Genomic DNA, 15,517 nt, shown 5'->3' on the forward strand with positions numbered 1-15,517 from the left:
GTTTCTGCCTGGAACATATTAAAATTCTAGACTCCCAGAAGGAAAGCAGGTGTTCAGCATAAATTATATTTTTGTTTGTACAAACAGTTTAGGCAGAGTGAGCTCCTCTTAATTGGTTAGAATGGTAGGAACTGGTAGTTCTTAGATGCTAGCCAAGGGCCAACATTGAAAGTATGCCTTTTGAACATGGATGTTAGCTGGTCCTGCCATGTTAACTCTTTCTTCATAGGTAGGAATACATAAAGTGAAACCCTACCTCTGGGGGAATTGCAGAGATTGGTACCACCATGGGCACTAATTCCTGTCAACTAATTTGACTTGCCTTTTGTCCTTTGCAGAGGTGGCTGAGCCTTGGAAAGTAATGGATGATCGTTGAAAGGATAACCAGATGATGATTTTGATAACGGTGCTCTTTAGATGTAGTTTCTTTACGGAAGCAAGTCAGCAAAGTCTCTGTGTAGCTGTGTCTGTGGAAGATGTATGGATTTGTTCTATTCCAATAAGCAGAGAACTCTAGACAAATTTTGTTTTCAGTCAGGAGGGACAACAATATGCCTTCATTGTTGTAGTGCAGAGCACGATCAACTCACTTGCTCTGAGGCATATATGGTCTGTAGATGCCCGGATTGTCTCACCATTGCACGGCACATCATGCTCATTCACTGTAGACATGGCAATAATCTGAAAGAATTTGATAAGCACAGGTGGGAAGCTTTTTAAAATACTTGGGAGAAGTTCATATAGGATGTTCATATAGGTTGGGTAATAAACCCCATAGATATTCAGAGTGCTAACACATTCATGAAGTTCCTTGGAATAAAGAAAGATAACTCTTACAGTGAGAGAAAATTCACCTCGTCTTGCATTTTACACCTCTAAGAAAGATATAGGAAACTTGGTTGGCTTATTTGAGTTTCAGATACAAGCTATGTATAAAACAAAACATAAATCTGTGTAGTACCTAATACAAGGCAATGTTCTTGAATTTGTTAAGAGAGCAGTGAAAGAATCTGTGAACATTTAGCCACCTTGATTAAGAGTATGTCCCACTCTGTCAGTGAATCACATTATAGGTTCCTATCATTTTGGAGTAAAGCCAGCGCATAGGTATCTTCCTCTCAAGAAGTAGCTGTTGGGCGCAGATTGAGACTAAATTCCTGAGCAAGCAACAGCAATGACCCTGCAAGTTGAGCCACTTGAAATAAATTGAAGGTGATGTAATTTGAGTGTGCCAAGCAGCAATCCATCATCAGGGAAAGCAGTATATACAAGACAGAGTTGAGTAGGGCCTGAAGTCCCAGATAAGCGCCACAAGCAGATGGCTCACACTCCCAGGGCGTCTGTTCACAATGCTGTATCCTTCATGGCATTTTTAAAATTTGCACCTTTATTTTTTTTTAATTTCTTTTCAATTTTCTGATTCTTCACTGAATGTCATTGCCAGCGGAGAAAGTCATCTGGGTAACACTAAGTCTTTGAAATATATTGAAATTAGTGCTATGGGACTCGTATTTTATTTCTATGTATTCTTGTCGGGTACAGAATTTAGAATATATCCATTGCTCAGGGTGTGTTGAAAACAAAGTCCGTCAGTTTTCAATCATTTCAAAATTATTTTATCCCCTATCCTGAATAAACATTCCGGTCACGGCTAACTCTTAAGTTCCATTGTGATTTTTTCTCATCACTATAAAACCATCATTCCATTATCTTACATTTGTTACAGATGCCACTATCTTACTGGCTTATATCGTTGCTGTTGAAAAGTTACCTGCCAGTCTATGGGGTGCCTGGGTGTCTCAGTTGGTTAAGTGTCTGACTTCAGCTCAGGTCATGATCTTGTAGTTTGTGAGTTCGAGCCCTGCGTCGGGCTCTGTTCTGACAACTCAGAACCTGGAGCCTACTTCAGATTCTGTGTCTCCCTCTCTCTCTGCTCCTCCCCCCCCCCACTGTCTCTCAAAAATGAGTAAGTATTAAAAAATTAAAAAAAAACAAGTGGCATAAATAGGAAGTATACATATAGTATATGTATTCATTGTTTTTATTTTGAATGATTATATTTTTCCAGGTCACTTCTGCAAAATCATACCTGGTCTTTTCTTGCCTGTGCTTATTTTTAAAATTTAATCTTGTGTATATTTGGTAAATAATTTTTTTTTATATTCATTATCCCATAATGCCAATGTATGAAACATCTGGGTATCTTATTGTGCCTTCGTTCATTTGATTATTTGTGCTAGCTCTGAATCATAAGAGATGTGTTTGTCATTTGCCAGTTAATTTTTCACCATGAGCCCTTATTTGGATGACTATAATTTATGGAAATTCTGACATGCCTTAAGAAGGTGCTAGGGATTTTGTTTCCCAGCAGATTCTTCCTCTGGCTTTATGCAAACATGTCAGTTCTAGTTTCTAATCTTATGCAGATCTCAATTCTTTTATTACCCTCCTCAGTTCCACGTTCGTGACTGGGGTTCTAGCTTGCTTTCATCTGCAATACAGCTTCTGTCTTTCCTCACTGTTCTTGCATTTTCTAACATCTCCCAGTGATTATTTTGCATCAATTCTGGAATTGTTCTGAAAATGTTATTGACGATGGTCATCCAGGAATAAACTGTCTATTGCGTTGACTTGGTCTCTCATCTCCCTTTCGGGTCTTGGGATTTGCTTTACGTTTTACAGCCTCGGGACTCAGTTATACATTTAAAGGCATTTTGTATTCCACATCTAACATGTTTATAGTTAGTTGGCTTATATGTTTTTACAGAAAATAGAGTCCATTGTTGTTGCCCAAACTGGAAGTAGCATGTGTACGTTTTTCATAAATGTCTTAGATCTCCATTCCCAGGTTGTACATTCTTTTAAGTCTGGACACTGTCTCACTCTTTATTGTACCCCTCCCGTCTTCTTGCCCCCATCCCCAGGGTCTAGTATAAATAGGTGCTCAGTCTTAAAAAAAAAAAAAGATAAACAGTGTGTCTACTTGAAAATGAATTTGCTGTGTCACTTTTGAGTATTTTGCTACTTGGAAGTCTCACTCAGAGGTTTTTAAATGCCTTGTGAAAATTGTTGGCCATATAATTCAATTAACATTGTATGGTCGTTTTTCTTCTATCTTGGGTCATAGCCAAGCCCCATCATTTAAGACTCATGTGATATTGGACAAGTGAGTGACACTTTTAAAGCAAAAGTAGACAGCACAAGAGGGTGTTTGGGACATAATGAGACAATACGTATGAAGCACCTAGCTCAGGGATAGAACATTGGGATCTACAGGGCGTTTATCCCTTCCTCAGAAAAACAGGTAGGGAGAACCTTGCTATTAATATCTATTTATTCCTTGTCCTTTTCAGTGCATGTAGAGAAAAAGTGGTAAGGAAATACCAATTGAAAATAATTTTATTTTTTGGCAACAAAATATAAATTTGCCTTATAAAATATTCTACTGGATTATTCTGATTTATTTTGGGTGATTCTAGTTCATTTCTTGTCCAAATGATGAATGCCACTTGAAACAGTATAGGGGAATGTTATTTTTAGTAGGAAGTAACAGTTAATAAAGGAGTTTTCCAGCTGAAACGAGGCAATAAACAGCTACGGCAGCAACAAAATATGTGATTTCTTTTTTCTAAATGGAAAACAGTGAACGTATACAATGTCACAGGGCCTGAATTCAGAATCAGGATATAAAATTGAAATGTTTCTGGGTTTGTATGTCTCTTTACTCTTGTTTCCCTTCCCTCTTGTCTTCCTTTTCTTTCTCCTTTATTCCTCTTTTTCACTCTCTCCCTTCTTTCCTCCCTTCCTCACTTTCTCCCTTCCTCCTCCCTCCTGTCCTTCCTTCTTTCCTTCCTTCTTTCCTCCCATCCTCCCTCTTTTCTTCCCTTCCTCCCTCCCTCCCCCCTTCCCCTCTTTTTTCCTTCCTTCCTTCCATCCTTCCATCCTTCCTTCCATCCTTCCTTCCTTCCTTCCTTCCTCCCTTCCTTCCCTCCTTCCCTCCCTCCTTCCCTCCCTCCTTCTCTCTTTCCCCCCTTCCTTCCCTCCTTCCTTCCGGAGGGAACCTGAAATGAGCTTTGACATTTACTTAATTAGTGCAGGGAGGATGGTGGGGCACATTGCTAACGTAATACAAAATTGCAATTTCAAAATCTGAAAGGCTTTTTAAAGTAGCACAAACTTCATAGATCGATTGCTTTTTTACAATGCAACTATTACAGTACCATTGATTATATTCCCTATGCTGTACTTTTGATCCCCATGACTTAATCATTCCATAATTGGAAGCCTGTACCTCCCTGTCCCCTTCGGGAATGGAAAAACAGCAATAAACACAAGAATATAAATCTTTTATGTACTGGTGTTTTAAAGTTTCACATCTTCATTGCATGTATTTATATGTGCCTAGCACAAGTTAAAATGATTGTAAAGCTCTCATTAATTCCATTCAATTAGCAATTACTTATGGAACAACTGCTATCTGCTGAGAACTGTGCTAGTAACTGGGGATATAACAGTGAAAACGTCACTGCCCTGCTTTATTCTCACAGACTAGCAGAGGCATCACTGAAATAAACACATAGTGACCATTCCAGAGCTGTAGGTCCTGGGAACAGCAGCCTGTGAGAAAATCCAGGAGTGAAACTTAGCTCGGCCTTGGGGAATCAGCCAAGACTTAGAGAAAGTCCCCAAAGCTGAAAAATAAAGAAAAATTAGTATTAATTTTCTTTCTGGTGAATGGAGTGGGGAAGAAATCTCAGATCAGGAGTCAAGAGATGGCACGTTCAGAAAAATGCCAGTACAGTAATTCAGTAATATTATTTTTCATTTTAGAGAGAGAGAGAGGACACAGTGGGGGAGAGGGGCAGAGGGAGAGAGAATCTTAAGCAGGCTCCATGCTCGGCACAGAGCCCTATGTGGGGCTCTATCCCATGACCCTGGGATCATGACCTGAGCTGAAATTAACAGTCAGACGTTCAACCAACTGAGTCACCCAGGTGCCCCCATAATTCAGTAGTATAGTGAGTGAGAGCATAACAGAGGGCATAACGATGAACCTAGAAAGACAAGCTATGTTTCTAGGTCATGCTAAGGAATATGACATTTATACTGATTTCAGAGGAAAATATGTAGGAATATCTTTGTACTTTAAAATGATGATTCTGACTGAGGGATGGAAAATGAGTGTGGGTAGCAGTGACTTTTGGTTCATGGTGTTGCTGAGATGAGATTTGATAGAGTCTTTAACTGAAATACAGAATGCGGAAGACTTGATGATTAATAGGTGGAGTGGGCAAGAGTGGCCCAGGAACAATGCATAATTCCCTGGTTTGGGACGGAAGAAGGTGCCATTCACTGAAATATAGAAGGTGGGTATTAGCTAGCTGAGTGGGTTGGGGAATGCAGAAGAGCTTACTTTTGCATTCTTATGCCACCTGGCTATGTGGTGTGTGTGTGTGTGTGTGTGTGTGTGTGTGTGTGTGTGTGTGTTCGTGTGAGCACGCGCGCGTGTGCACTAAGAAAGAAGACTTACAGTATATGGGGCACCTAGGTGGCTCAGTCTGTTGAGCATCTGATTCTTGATTTCTGCTCAGGTCGTGATCTCAGGGTGATGAGGTTAAGCCCCACATCGGGCTCGGTGCTGATAGCTTGAAGCCTGCTTGAGATTCAATCTCTCTCTCTCTCTCTCTGCCCTCCCCCGCTCACCTGTGCATGCGTGCACTTTCTTTCTCTGTCTCTCCCTCTCTCTCTCTCTCTCAAATAAAAAAAGAAAGGGGCACCTTGGTGGCCCAGTTGGTTAAACATCGGACTTCGGCTCAGGTCATGATCTCACGGTTTGTGAGTTCAAGCCCCGTGTTGGGCTCTGTGCTGACAGCTCAGAGCCTGGAGCCTGCTTCGGATTCTGTGTCTCCCTCTCTCTCTGCCCCTCCCCGCTCACGCTCCATCTCTCTGTCTGTCTCTCTCTCTCAAAAAATAAACATTAAAAAATTTTAAAAAAAAGAAAGGAAACTTACAGTACAGATTTGAGGAACATATCCTATCAGCCTTCAGAAATAGATTTGGGACAATATATAGGTAATGCTCAGAATCATCGGAGTGAAGAAAAAGGCTAGAAAAAAGAAGTATAATCTGAGAAAAGAGAAAGACTGGGATGGAACTATGAGGATAATCAACATTTAAGAGACACACAAAAGAGAGAAGTAGGTTAGGTACGAATTAATATTCATGTATAAAACAGAGGTAAGGAGAAGAAGTATTTCTGAAGTTGGAGTAAAGCACAGAACAATGAAATGCCAGATTGAGCATGGGGTGCTCAACGATAGGGTAAAATTATGGATTTTCCCCCTAGAATCTGGAATGCCCACACATTAGACCTTTATATATACAGTGGGTCCTTTTTCTAGAATATGGAGAAAATCTTACTTTCCCAACATTTTTATTCAATGGGTGGATGCATCCCTGCCCTTGATCTGTGGTCCTTTTCACTCCACATTCCCCATTTGCTTCTTACAGTCTCATGGAGTAGCTTTGTTTCTTGTGGTTATATTGCAGAAATGACAACAAAGTGGTTGAGAAAGAGCTTCAATATGCCTTTAAGAAATCAAATGTAAAGGGACATTTTGAATATTCAACTTCATATGATTTCTATGATTATTCAGCTTCATGGAATTTTATTATGAATACATCAGTGTGTCCCAAACTTCAGAATACTGTTCATTGTGAATATGCATTCTGCAATCATGTTTTGGTTGTGCAGCAAATTAAGATGAGCTGACAAGAGGATCAGGGTGCTAGACAACCAAGAATACTGCCCTCGGCCGTCGGAAACTTGCCTTCTAGTTTCTAACACCAAGTTACTGTATTTCCCCATAAATACCCTTAACGTCTTTGGGCGCCCAAGTTGTGTGATATCTAAAACAATGACTTCCAATGTCCCTCCAGCTTTTAAAATCCTATGGTTCTCAATTCATCCAAACAAGCAGTAGAGGGTTTCTGTCTAATAACTAAGGGTCTGCATTTCATGCTCACAGAGAGATGCTAATAATCGGGCCTGAAATATTTTAATAAGTTTTAGCAACCACAACGATGTTCTAAATTACATGAATGCGATTAAAGAGGCATAGGAATTAATATAGCACATTGCTATGTGACTTATAACTTTATTGTAGCCCCACACCATTTATGTGCCTGCCCTTTGGTTCTTAAAATTTTCTTTCAGGAGATAGCATGGTCATAAAGGCTGACATTGTTTAAATAGGACATACACAGGGCAATAAATATCCATGTTTAGCTAGATACAGAAATGGTGCAATTGCTCAGGTTAAATATTTTCTAAAGACACTCCTCTGGAAGAGTAAGTGAACTGCTTTGGGAGTCACTTGTTAGAGTTGCAGGCAGTTACCAATAGTTACCCGCTCGCTGGTAAGAGGCAAATCTGGAAAAGAAAGAGTAGGGAAAAGAGAAACGATGTTTCTGATTATGGATTCACCCATTACAACGGCCTGATCTCCCAGAGACCTATCCAGTGCTGCTCTTCTGCTTGGCTGAAATGGTAGCATTCCCAAGGAATGAAGCTTTTTGTTTCCTTTGGATTTCTTGTGTTTTCGTCTCTCCGTGGGTTCAGCAAGAAACCGAAGCCTTTCAGTGTAGCAATGGGTTGTCCTTGCCTCCTGACAACGTGTGTGACTTTACAGATCAGTGTGGGGACAAGAGCGATGAACAGCAATGTAAGTGTCATTCTTCTCCTTTCTCCAGTTTCAGTTTCACCTTCAAACCAGGGCCTGATGGGCAGTCCAGGGAGATTCGGCTAGATACCTGGCCCGTATGGACTTCACTGACACGCCTCTAGTGTAAATTAGAAACTAAAATATACTTTTTAATAAAGAGATGGGTTCATACATCGAAGTGACTCTACTTAAACAATATAAAATTGCTAAGATTCTAGCTGGAGGGAATGTATTTTAAACCAGTTTTTATGGATTATAAAAAAAAGTGATAAGCAGTAATATAACTTTTAATGTATTAGGGAAGCAAAATTCAAAAGAAGCTCATTACTGAAGCTTAAAAATGCTGTGATGGAAATGATGAGCTTAAACTTAGATTCAGTATGGAAATGTTCAAAATGAATTTTAGGTTGGATGAGTAGATTTTATTTTTGCTCATAGGACACTAGCTCCAAGTGAGTTGGTACGGATTTGCACACACGGCACAACTCTGGCTTGTATCCTTTGATTCTGGGGCACAGGAAACAGCACCAGCTTGCGAGTCAGGACCTAGATTTGGATCCTGCATAAACCATGTGCTAATTGTGTGATCTTGTACCTCCTTCTCATTACAAATGGTTGTAAAGGAAGATACATTGACTCTCAGCAGTGGGAAGATGCTCCATTGCTTACTGGTCTAGTATGAAAAAGGAGCCTGTTCACCAAGGAAAGACATGGGCGAAGATGTGTATGTTTCTCTAGTTTCCCTTGTAACGTGACATCTTGAAGGAATATTGCATTTCATCAGTGGAACTTGTGCTTTTTTTTTTTTCAACGTTTATTTATTTTTGGGACAGAGAGAGACAGAGCATGAACGGGGTAGGGGCAGAGAGAGAGGGAGACAGAATCGGAAAGAGGCTCCAGGCTCCGAGCCATCAGCCCAGAGCCTGACGCGGGGCTCGAACTCACGGACTGTGAGATCGTGACCTGGCTGAAGTCGGACGCTCAACCGACTGCGCCATCCAGGCGCCCCGGAACTCGTGCTTTTCTTACAATACGATCACCCGTTGTAAACCACATTTTCATCAAGTTAAATTGGTTCACTGTTGGTTCAGAGTAACTATTGAGTCAATTACCTGGAGGCACTAATTCTAGTATTTTAGAGCACCTTGTGCTTCTTTTCTTTCTTTCTTTTTTTTTTTTTTTTCGGATGCTATGTGAATCCATGTTTATAGAATTGTTCATTTTCTTCTGCTAAAACAAGTTTCTATATATTCAGTTTTGCTATTGTTGTCCTCCAGTTACATATTCAGTTGTTATGATCTTAGAGCAAGAACAGTGAATAGTGAAAAATTTCTTCTCTGCAGAAGAAAACGAGCTATCGATCTGTCTCCCATAGTTTGGGACACCGATGGTGCTGTTAGTGACTGTTAAATACAAAATGCAGCCGAAGACAGGGATTCATTTATATGTGTCCAATTTACCCAGAGAGGCTGAATGTGGGTGTACTGTCCGTCTCTGACCTGCCTAGGAAAGCCCTCACTGCTCTTTGGCGAGCAGCAAAGAGGAACCACTTGGCTGGTTTGACAAGTGCAAAGTCCCTTCCGCTATTAATCTCTACGCAGCTTCCTTTAGCACGCTTGCTGTGATAGCATGCACGGGCCTGCTTCAGGAAAGGTTAATGTGAAAGGAGGAGGAAGCAGCTGAGTGCGAAAGGTCTTGACTGCATGAAAAATTCTAATAACTCACGGCTGTGGAGGAAAATGAAGGAACAGATCTGTCGAATAAACAGATTTCATTTTCAGCGTTACATTAGGAGATCACCTTTTGGCGTTTCGCTTTTCATTTTCATTTCTGAGAAGTTTCCACTTTGGTATTTTATTTCAAATGTGGACCATAACCTGTAGATAAAATCGAGAATCGCTTTGAAGTGTGAGTTTCTTTTGTACACCACAGTAGGGGGGAAATACTGTGAAGGAATAATGATGGCCAATTTTTCCCCTAAAATTTTGTGATGGGAAACTTATGGATGAGATATTTTTTTTAAGCTAACTTTATAATGATGGTAAAATAGCTACTTTTTGAAAAAAAAAAATCAGTCTGTGCCCCTTTTTAGCATCCAAATGGTGTGACCTTTAAAGAAATAGATTACTATGTTGACTTTCCTTAATGAAATTGGCATAGTTGAATTTCAGATGCAACTGATCCTATTAATAGGTTTTTGAGAATTTTCTTATTTTACATGATGGGTCTCTTTTTTTCAGAGTACTTGAACCTGTTGGTTTGACGCATAATTATTTTTTTAAGATATGAGGTTTATTTAGAAAGACTGAATCTTCACAATGAAATAAGTTCTATTTATATCAAGCACTTAATATATAGTGATCAAGAAAAATAATTTTTAGGTATAACAACTGTTTGGCTCTAGTGTTGACAAGAGTTCTTCTTCATTATAATTTATTGACATCCTGAGTCAAGGAAATAAATGCTGTAGTACTAGGTATCTTGTTTCATTTTTAAAACTTTTTAAAAATTTATTTGTTTTGAAAGAGAGAGAGAAAGAGAGAAAGGGAAAGAGAGTCTCAGGGAGGGGCAGAGAGAGAGAGAGGGAGAGTGAGTCTCAAGCAGGCTCTGCACCATCAGCACAGAGCCCAACGTGGGGCTCGAACTCACAAACAAAACCATGCAGTCATGACCAAAAGCAAGAGTCAGACATTCAACTGAATGAGCCACGCAGGTGGCCCCTGGGTATTTTGTTTTAAAATCATGTTCCAAGCATTGCATTGTCTGCTTCCTTGCTGACCCCCATTGCCCATTCTCCCTCATTCTCTTTGATTTGTATGTTTATTTTAATATCAGAATCATATCAAGTATAGAGAGAGTCTAGCTTCTCTCCTAGCAATTTCTCAAAATTATTTGAGTACAAAGGCTTTACTCTTGTATTTTTACTTGGAGATAAAGATAGTAGTCTTGCTTATGTTGGTACCATTCAGATCTAAGTCAACCAGAAGATTATAAACTGTTGATACAGTGTGGAGATATATCCCATGCAACGGATCCTCACCACTGAAGTGTTGTCAGAAAATATTCTTAGATAATTACTTTCGCATACCAGAAGTTAATATTAAAATTCACTGTTATATATTCACTTTCAGAGGTAAATTGCCTGTGACTCAAAAGAAAAACATATATTCCGTTAATCTGGCATTTTTTTGTCCTACCTACATGTCATACTTAAGAACTTCCCATTTGGTCTAGTATTTTTTATAGGGAATTTTTAGACTTTGATTTGATGGGATACATCACAAGGTTTTGAGGTTTTACTTTATTTCTTTTGCACACTTTTTCAATTTAGAAACAAGAGTTTTTTTCAAAAGGTACTTACTTTTTATAAACCTAATTTTTTATGTGAAATAGGTAAAGATTACCTTAGAGGTGCGTTCTCAAAATCCGAGAGGTGACAGGGTTTAATCAGACGATGTTAAGTATAAACATTGCTTCCTCAATAGGGTGACATGTCAACTACCTGAAAAAGGAATTGGTTCATTGAAATACTCGAAGTTAAAGCATTAATAGCATGAAATGTGAGATTTCACCTACAATGTTTCGTTACTACTGCATTGTATGCAAAATGTTTGATGCGTATTTTCCTGAAACAACTAAAAATCCTAAGCAAAATGTCTTAGTTTGAGCTTCTATAACAAATACCATAACCTGGGTGGCCTAAACAAAAAGAACATTTAATTCTTAGAGTTCTAGAGGCTGAGAAATCTAAGATCAAAGGCTGGCAGATTTCATGTCCGATGAAGGGACTTCTCCTGGTTTGCAGAGAGCTGTTTTTCAGTGTCCTCACCTGGGGGGGGGGGGGCGTGGAGGGGGGAGAATTTTGGCTTCTCTTCCTTTTCTGTAAAGGCACTAATCCCATTATGAAGACTCCATAGTTGTGACCCAATCATCTCCTAAAGGTTCCACCTCCGAATACCGTAACACTGGGGATTAGGGATTCAACATATGAATTTTGTACTTTGTTTATTTTGAGAGAGAGAAAGAGAGAATGTGAGCAGGGGTGGGGAGGCAGAGAGAGGGGACAGAATTCCAAGCAGGTTCTGTGCTTTGAGCACAGAGCCCTATGTGGGGCTTGATCTCAGGAATAGCGAGATCATGACCTGAACTGAAATCAGGTCAGATGGTTGACTGACTGAGTCGCCCAGGTGCCCCTCAACCTATGAATTTTGAAGGGATACAAATATTCAGTCCATAGCACAACAAAATTATATATGTGAGAAATCAAATAATAAATCTATAGAGCCTAGCTGAAGAAAATTATAAAAAATTACTGATGTATGGAAGACTCATGATAAGATTGTTTTCTTAATATGGTGTTTCAACAGTGTAAATAGATACATTTTAATGTTCATGAAATCAATCTAGTTAAATTCTAATACAGAGTATAACAGGATAAATTTTGGAATCCGATCAAAGGGACTTGGCAAGGTCATCCAGAAAAATGAGTGAGAATAGCTAGAAAGGGGGAGAAGAATTTGATTAACAACAGGGAATAACTTTTATTAGTAGGTTTGCAATAGGTATCATGTAAACTACCCCAACATTGTGGCAGTTCATGTTTAGAAAAGAATCTGATCACTAGAAATATTCAGCTTTCCTATATATAAGAAACATTAAGAAATATATCTATAATGTATTAAAAAATAATGGTGGCATTGCAAGTCAGTTTATAGCACTTCTCATAAGCCAAGCACTGTTAAGAAATTTCCATAGAGTATCTCATTTAATCTTCACCAAACACCAAGATAGTAGGAACTATTATAGGTCCCAACTTACAGCTTTATAAAATAAGGCTCAGGTAAAGTAAACTAAAGTGCCAAAGGACACAGAGTTATTCAGTGGAAGGACTGACATTCACAGCCAATTGTCTGATTCTAGAACGCTTAACTCTAACCACCATACAACACTGACTGTGTTTTTATATGCAACAAATGAATATGAGGCAATTTCATGGAATAAATTTCTTATTTACTCCACATATCAAGACTTCCAAAAGGTGAAGTGTTAAATGTGAAAAGTAAAGCCATAGTCTTTATTGTTCTTGATGGTAAGTTTTGAAGTCAGGAAAAGTTTCTCTTTTGCTTTGAGGTATAATAAATCCTCAAAATATATTTGTTGAATATTGACATTGTATAAATATTCGGATGAGGAAGGGCCTTTTTATGCTTTACATGTAAAGAAGAAAGTACAAAAATCAGTAAATCAGAATATATAAAAGGTAAAATAACTATTTCAGTGTATCAAAAGCATTGTAAATAAAATGAAAGAAGAACAATGTTTTCAATGTATTTGACAAATAGTTCTCTTCCAGGTAAACATGTCAAATGAAAGATGCATTCTCTGATAGAAATATGGGTAAAAATCCTGAAAAGGCAACTTGTAAAACTTACAGAAAGGGAAACAACCATCTAGGATCAACTTCACTGTCAATCATATGTCACAGTCGAAAACCAAAAGCTCCCAATATTTTAAAAATTAATTACATAAATTACAGAAAGGAATGCCCATGTTTGTGAAGGGTATGAGAACGTGAGAATTTTTATATACTGTCGGCAGGAGTAGTACAAACTCTTACATTTTTGATAGTGTCTTTGAAATATGAATAAGATGTTTAAAGTGTTCATAGCTTTGACTAGTAATTTCACATATAGGAATTCATTCCAAGAAAGCATTTAGAAAGAGTTCACGTCAAAGGTGTCATCACAGCATTATTTAAGATGTTGGGTGGGGCACCCGGATGGCTCAGTGGTTGAGCATTTGACTTCGGCTGAAGTCACCATCTCATGGTTTGTGGGTTGGAACCCCATGTTGGGCTTTGTGCTGACAGTGAGGAGCATGCTTCAAATTCTCCGGGTTCTCTTGCTCTCTGCCCCTCCTCCGTTTGAGCGCGTGTGCGCTCTCTCTCTCTCTCAAAGATAAACATACATCTAAAAAAAATGCTGGATATTGGATATAATGTAATTTCATAATATTAGGTTAATGCTTAAAGAAGTTAGGATACATCTGTACTTTGGACATCTGCGCGCCATCTATCAATTTTCGATGCTACTTAAAAACAGGGGAAAGCTCATGATATATTGTCAAAGGAAAAATTACCATGACTGATTAACACATACACTTAAAAATATAGTATGGCATTGCCCATAAAATATTAGTTAGGATAGGCGCACCTGGGTGGGACAGTCAGTTTAGCATTTTATTTATTTATTTATTTATTTATTTGTTTATATTTTATTTATTATTTATTGTTTTTAATATATGAAATTTATTGTCAGATTGGTTTCCATACAACATGCAGTGCTCATCCCAAAAGATGCCCTCTTCAATGCCCATTACCTCCCCTCCCCTCCCTCCCACCCCCCATCAGCCCTCAGTTTGTTCTCAGTTTTTAAGAGTCTCTTATGCTTTGGCTGTCTCCCACTCTAACCTCTTTTTTTTTTTCCTTCCGCTCCCTCATGGGTTCCTGTTAAGTTTCTCAGGATCCACATAAGAGTGAACACATATGGTATCTGTCTTTCTCTGTATGGCTTATTTCACTTAGCATCACACTCTCCAGTTCCATCCACGTTGCTACAAAGGGCCATATTTCATTCTTTCTCATTGCCACGTAGGACTCCATTGTGTATATAAACCACAATTTCTTTATCCATTCATCAGTTGATGGACATTTAGGCTTTTTCCACGATTTGGCTATTGTTGAGAGTGCTGCTGTAAACATTGGGGTACAAGTGCCCCTATGCATCAGTACTCCTGTATCCCTTGGGTAAATTCCTAGCAGTGCTACTGCTGGGTCATAGGGTAGGTCTATTTTTAATTTTCTGAGGAACCTCCACACTGTTTTCCAGAGTGGCTACACCAGTTTGCATTCCCACCAACAGTGCAAGAGGGTTCCCGTTTCTCCACATCCTCTCCAGCATCTGTAGTCTCCTGATTTGTTCATTTTGGCCACTCTGACTGGCGTGAAGTGATATCTGAGTGTGGTTTTGATTTGTATTTCCCTGATGAGGAGCGACATTGAACATCTTTTCATGTGCCTGTTGGACATCCAGATGTCTTCGTTAGAGAAGTGTCTATTCATGTTTTCTGCCCATTTCTTCACTCGGTTATTTGTTTTTTGGGTGTGGAGTTTTGTGAGTTCTTTATAGATTTTTGATACTACCCCTTTGTCCAATATGTTATTTGCAAATATCTTTTCCCATTCCGTCAGTTGCCTTTTAGTTTTGTTGATTGTTTCCTTTGCTGTGCAGAAGCTTTTTATCTTCATGAGGTCCCAGTAATTCACTTTTGCTTTTAATTCCCTTGCCTTTGGGGATGTGTCGAGTAAGAGATTGCTACGGCTGAGGTCAGAGAGGTCTTTTCCTGCTTTCTCCTCTAGGGTTTTGATGGTTTCCTGTCTCACATTCAGGTCCTTTATCCATTTTGAGTTTATTTTTGTGAATGGTGTGAGAAAGTGGTCTAGTTTCAACCTTCTGCATGTTGCTGTCCAGTTCTCCCAGCACCATTTGTTAAAGAGACTGTCTTTTTTCCATTGGATGTTCTTTCCTGCTTTGTCAAAGATGAGTTGGCCATACTTTTGTGGGTCTAGTTCTGGGTTTCTATTCTATTCCATTGGTCTATGTGTCTGTTTTTGTGCCAATACCATGCTGTCTTGATGATGACAGCTTTGTAGTAGAGGCTAAAGTCTGGGATTGTGATGCCTCCTGCTTTGGTCTTCTTCTTCAAAATTCCTTTGGCTATTCAGGGCCTTTTGT

General features: G+C 39.0%; 1 protein-coding gene across 1 annotated transcript in view; it reads left to right on the forward strand.

Moving 5' to 3' along the window:
- The window catches only part of MALRD1 (MAM and LDL receptor class A domain containing 1), a 792,972-nt gene that overhangs the window by 7,469 nt on the left and 769,986 nt on the right, over positions 1-15,517 (forward strand). The window contains exon 2 of the mRNA XM_043564232.1: positions 7,622-7,724. Within this exon, the coding sequence (XP_043420167.1) occupies positions 7,622-7,724 (103 nt within the window). The remainder of the gene's footprint in view (positions 1-7,621; positions 7,725-15,517) is intronic.

This window comes from Prionailurus bengalensis, chromosome B4 (assembly GCF_016509475.1).
Source record: "Prionailurus bengalensis isolate Pbe53 chromosome B4, Fcat_Pben_1.1_paternal_pri, whole genome shotgun sequence".
In the NCBI taxonomy this organism is placed as follows: Eukaryota; Metazoa; Chordata; class Mammalia; order Carnivora; family Felidae; genus Prionailurus; species Prionailurus bengalensis.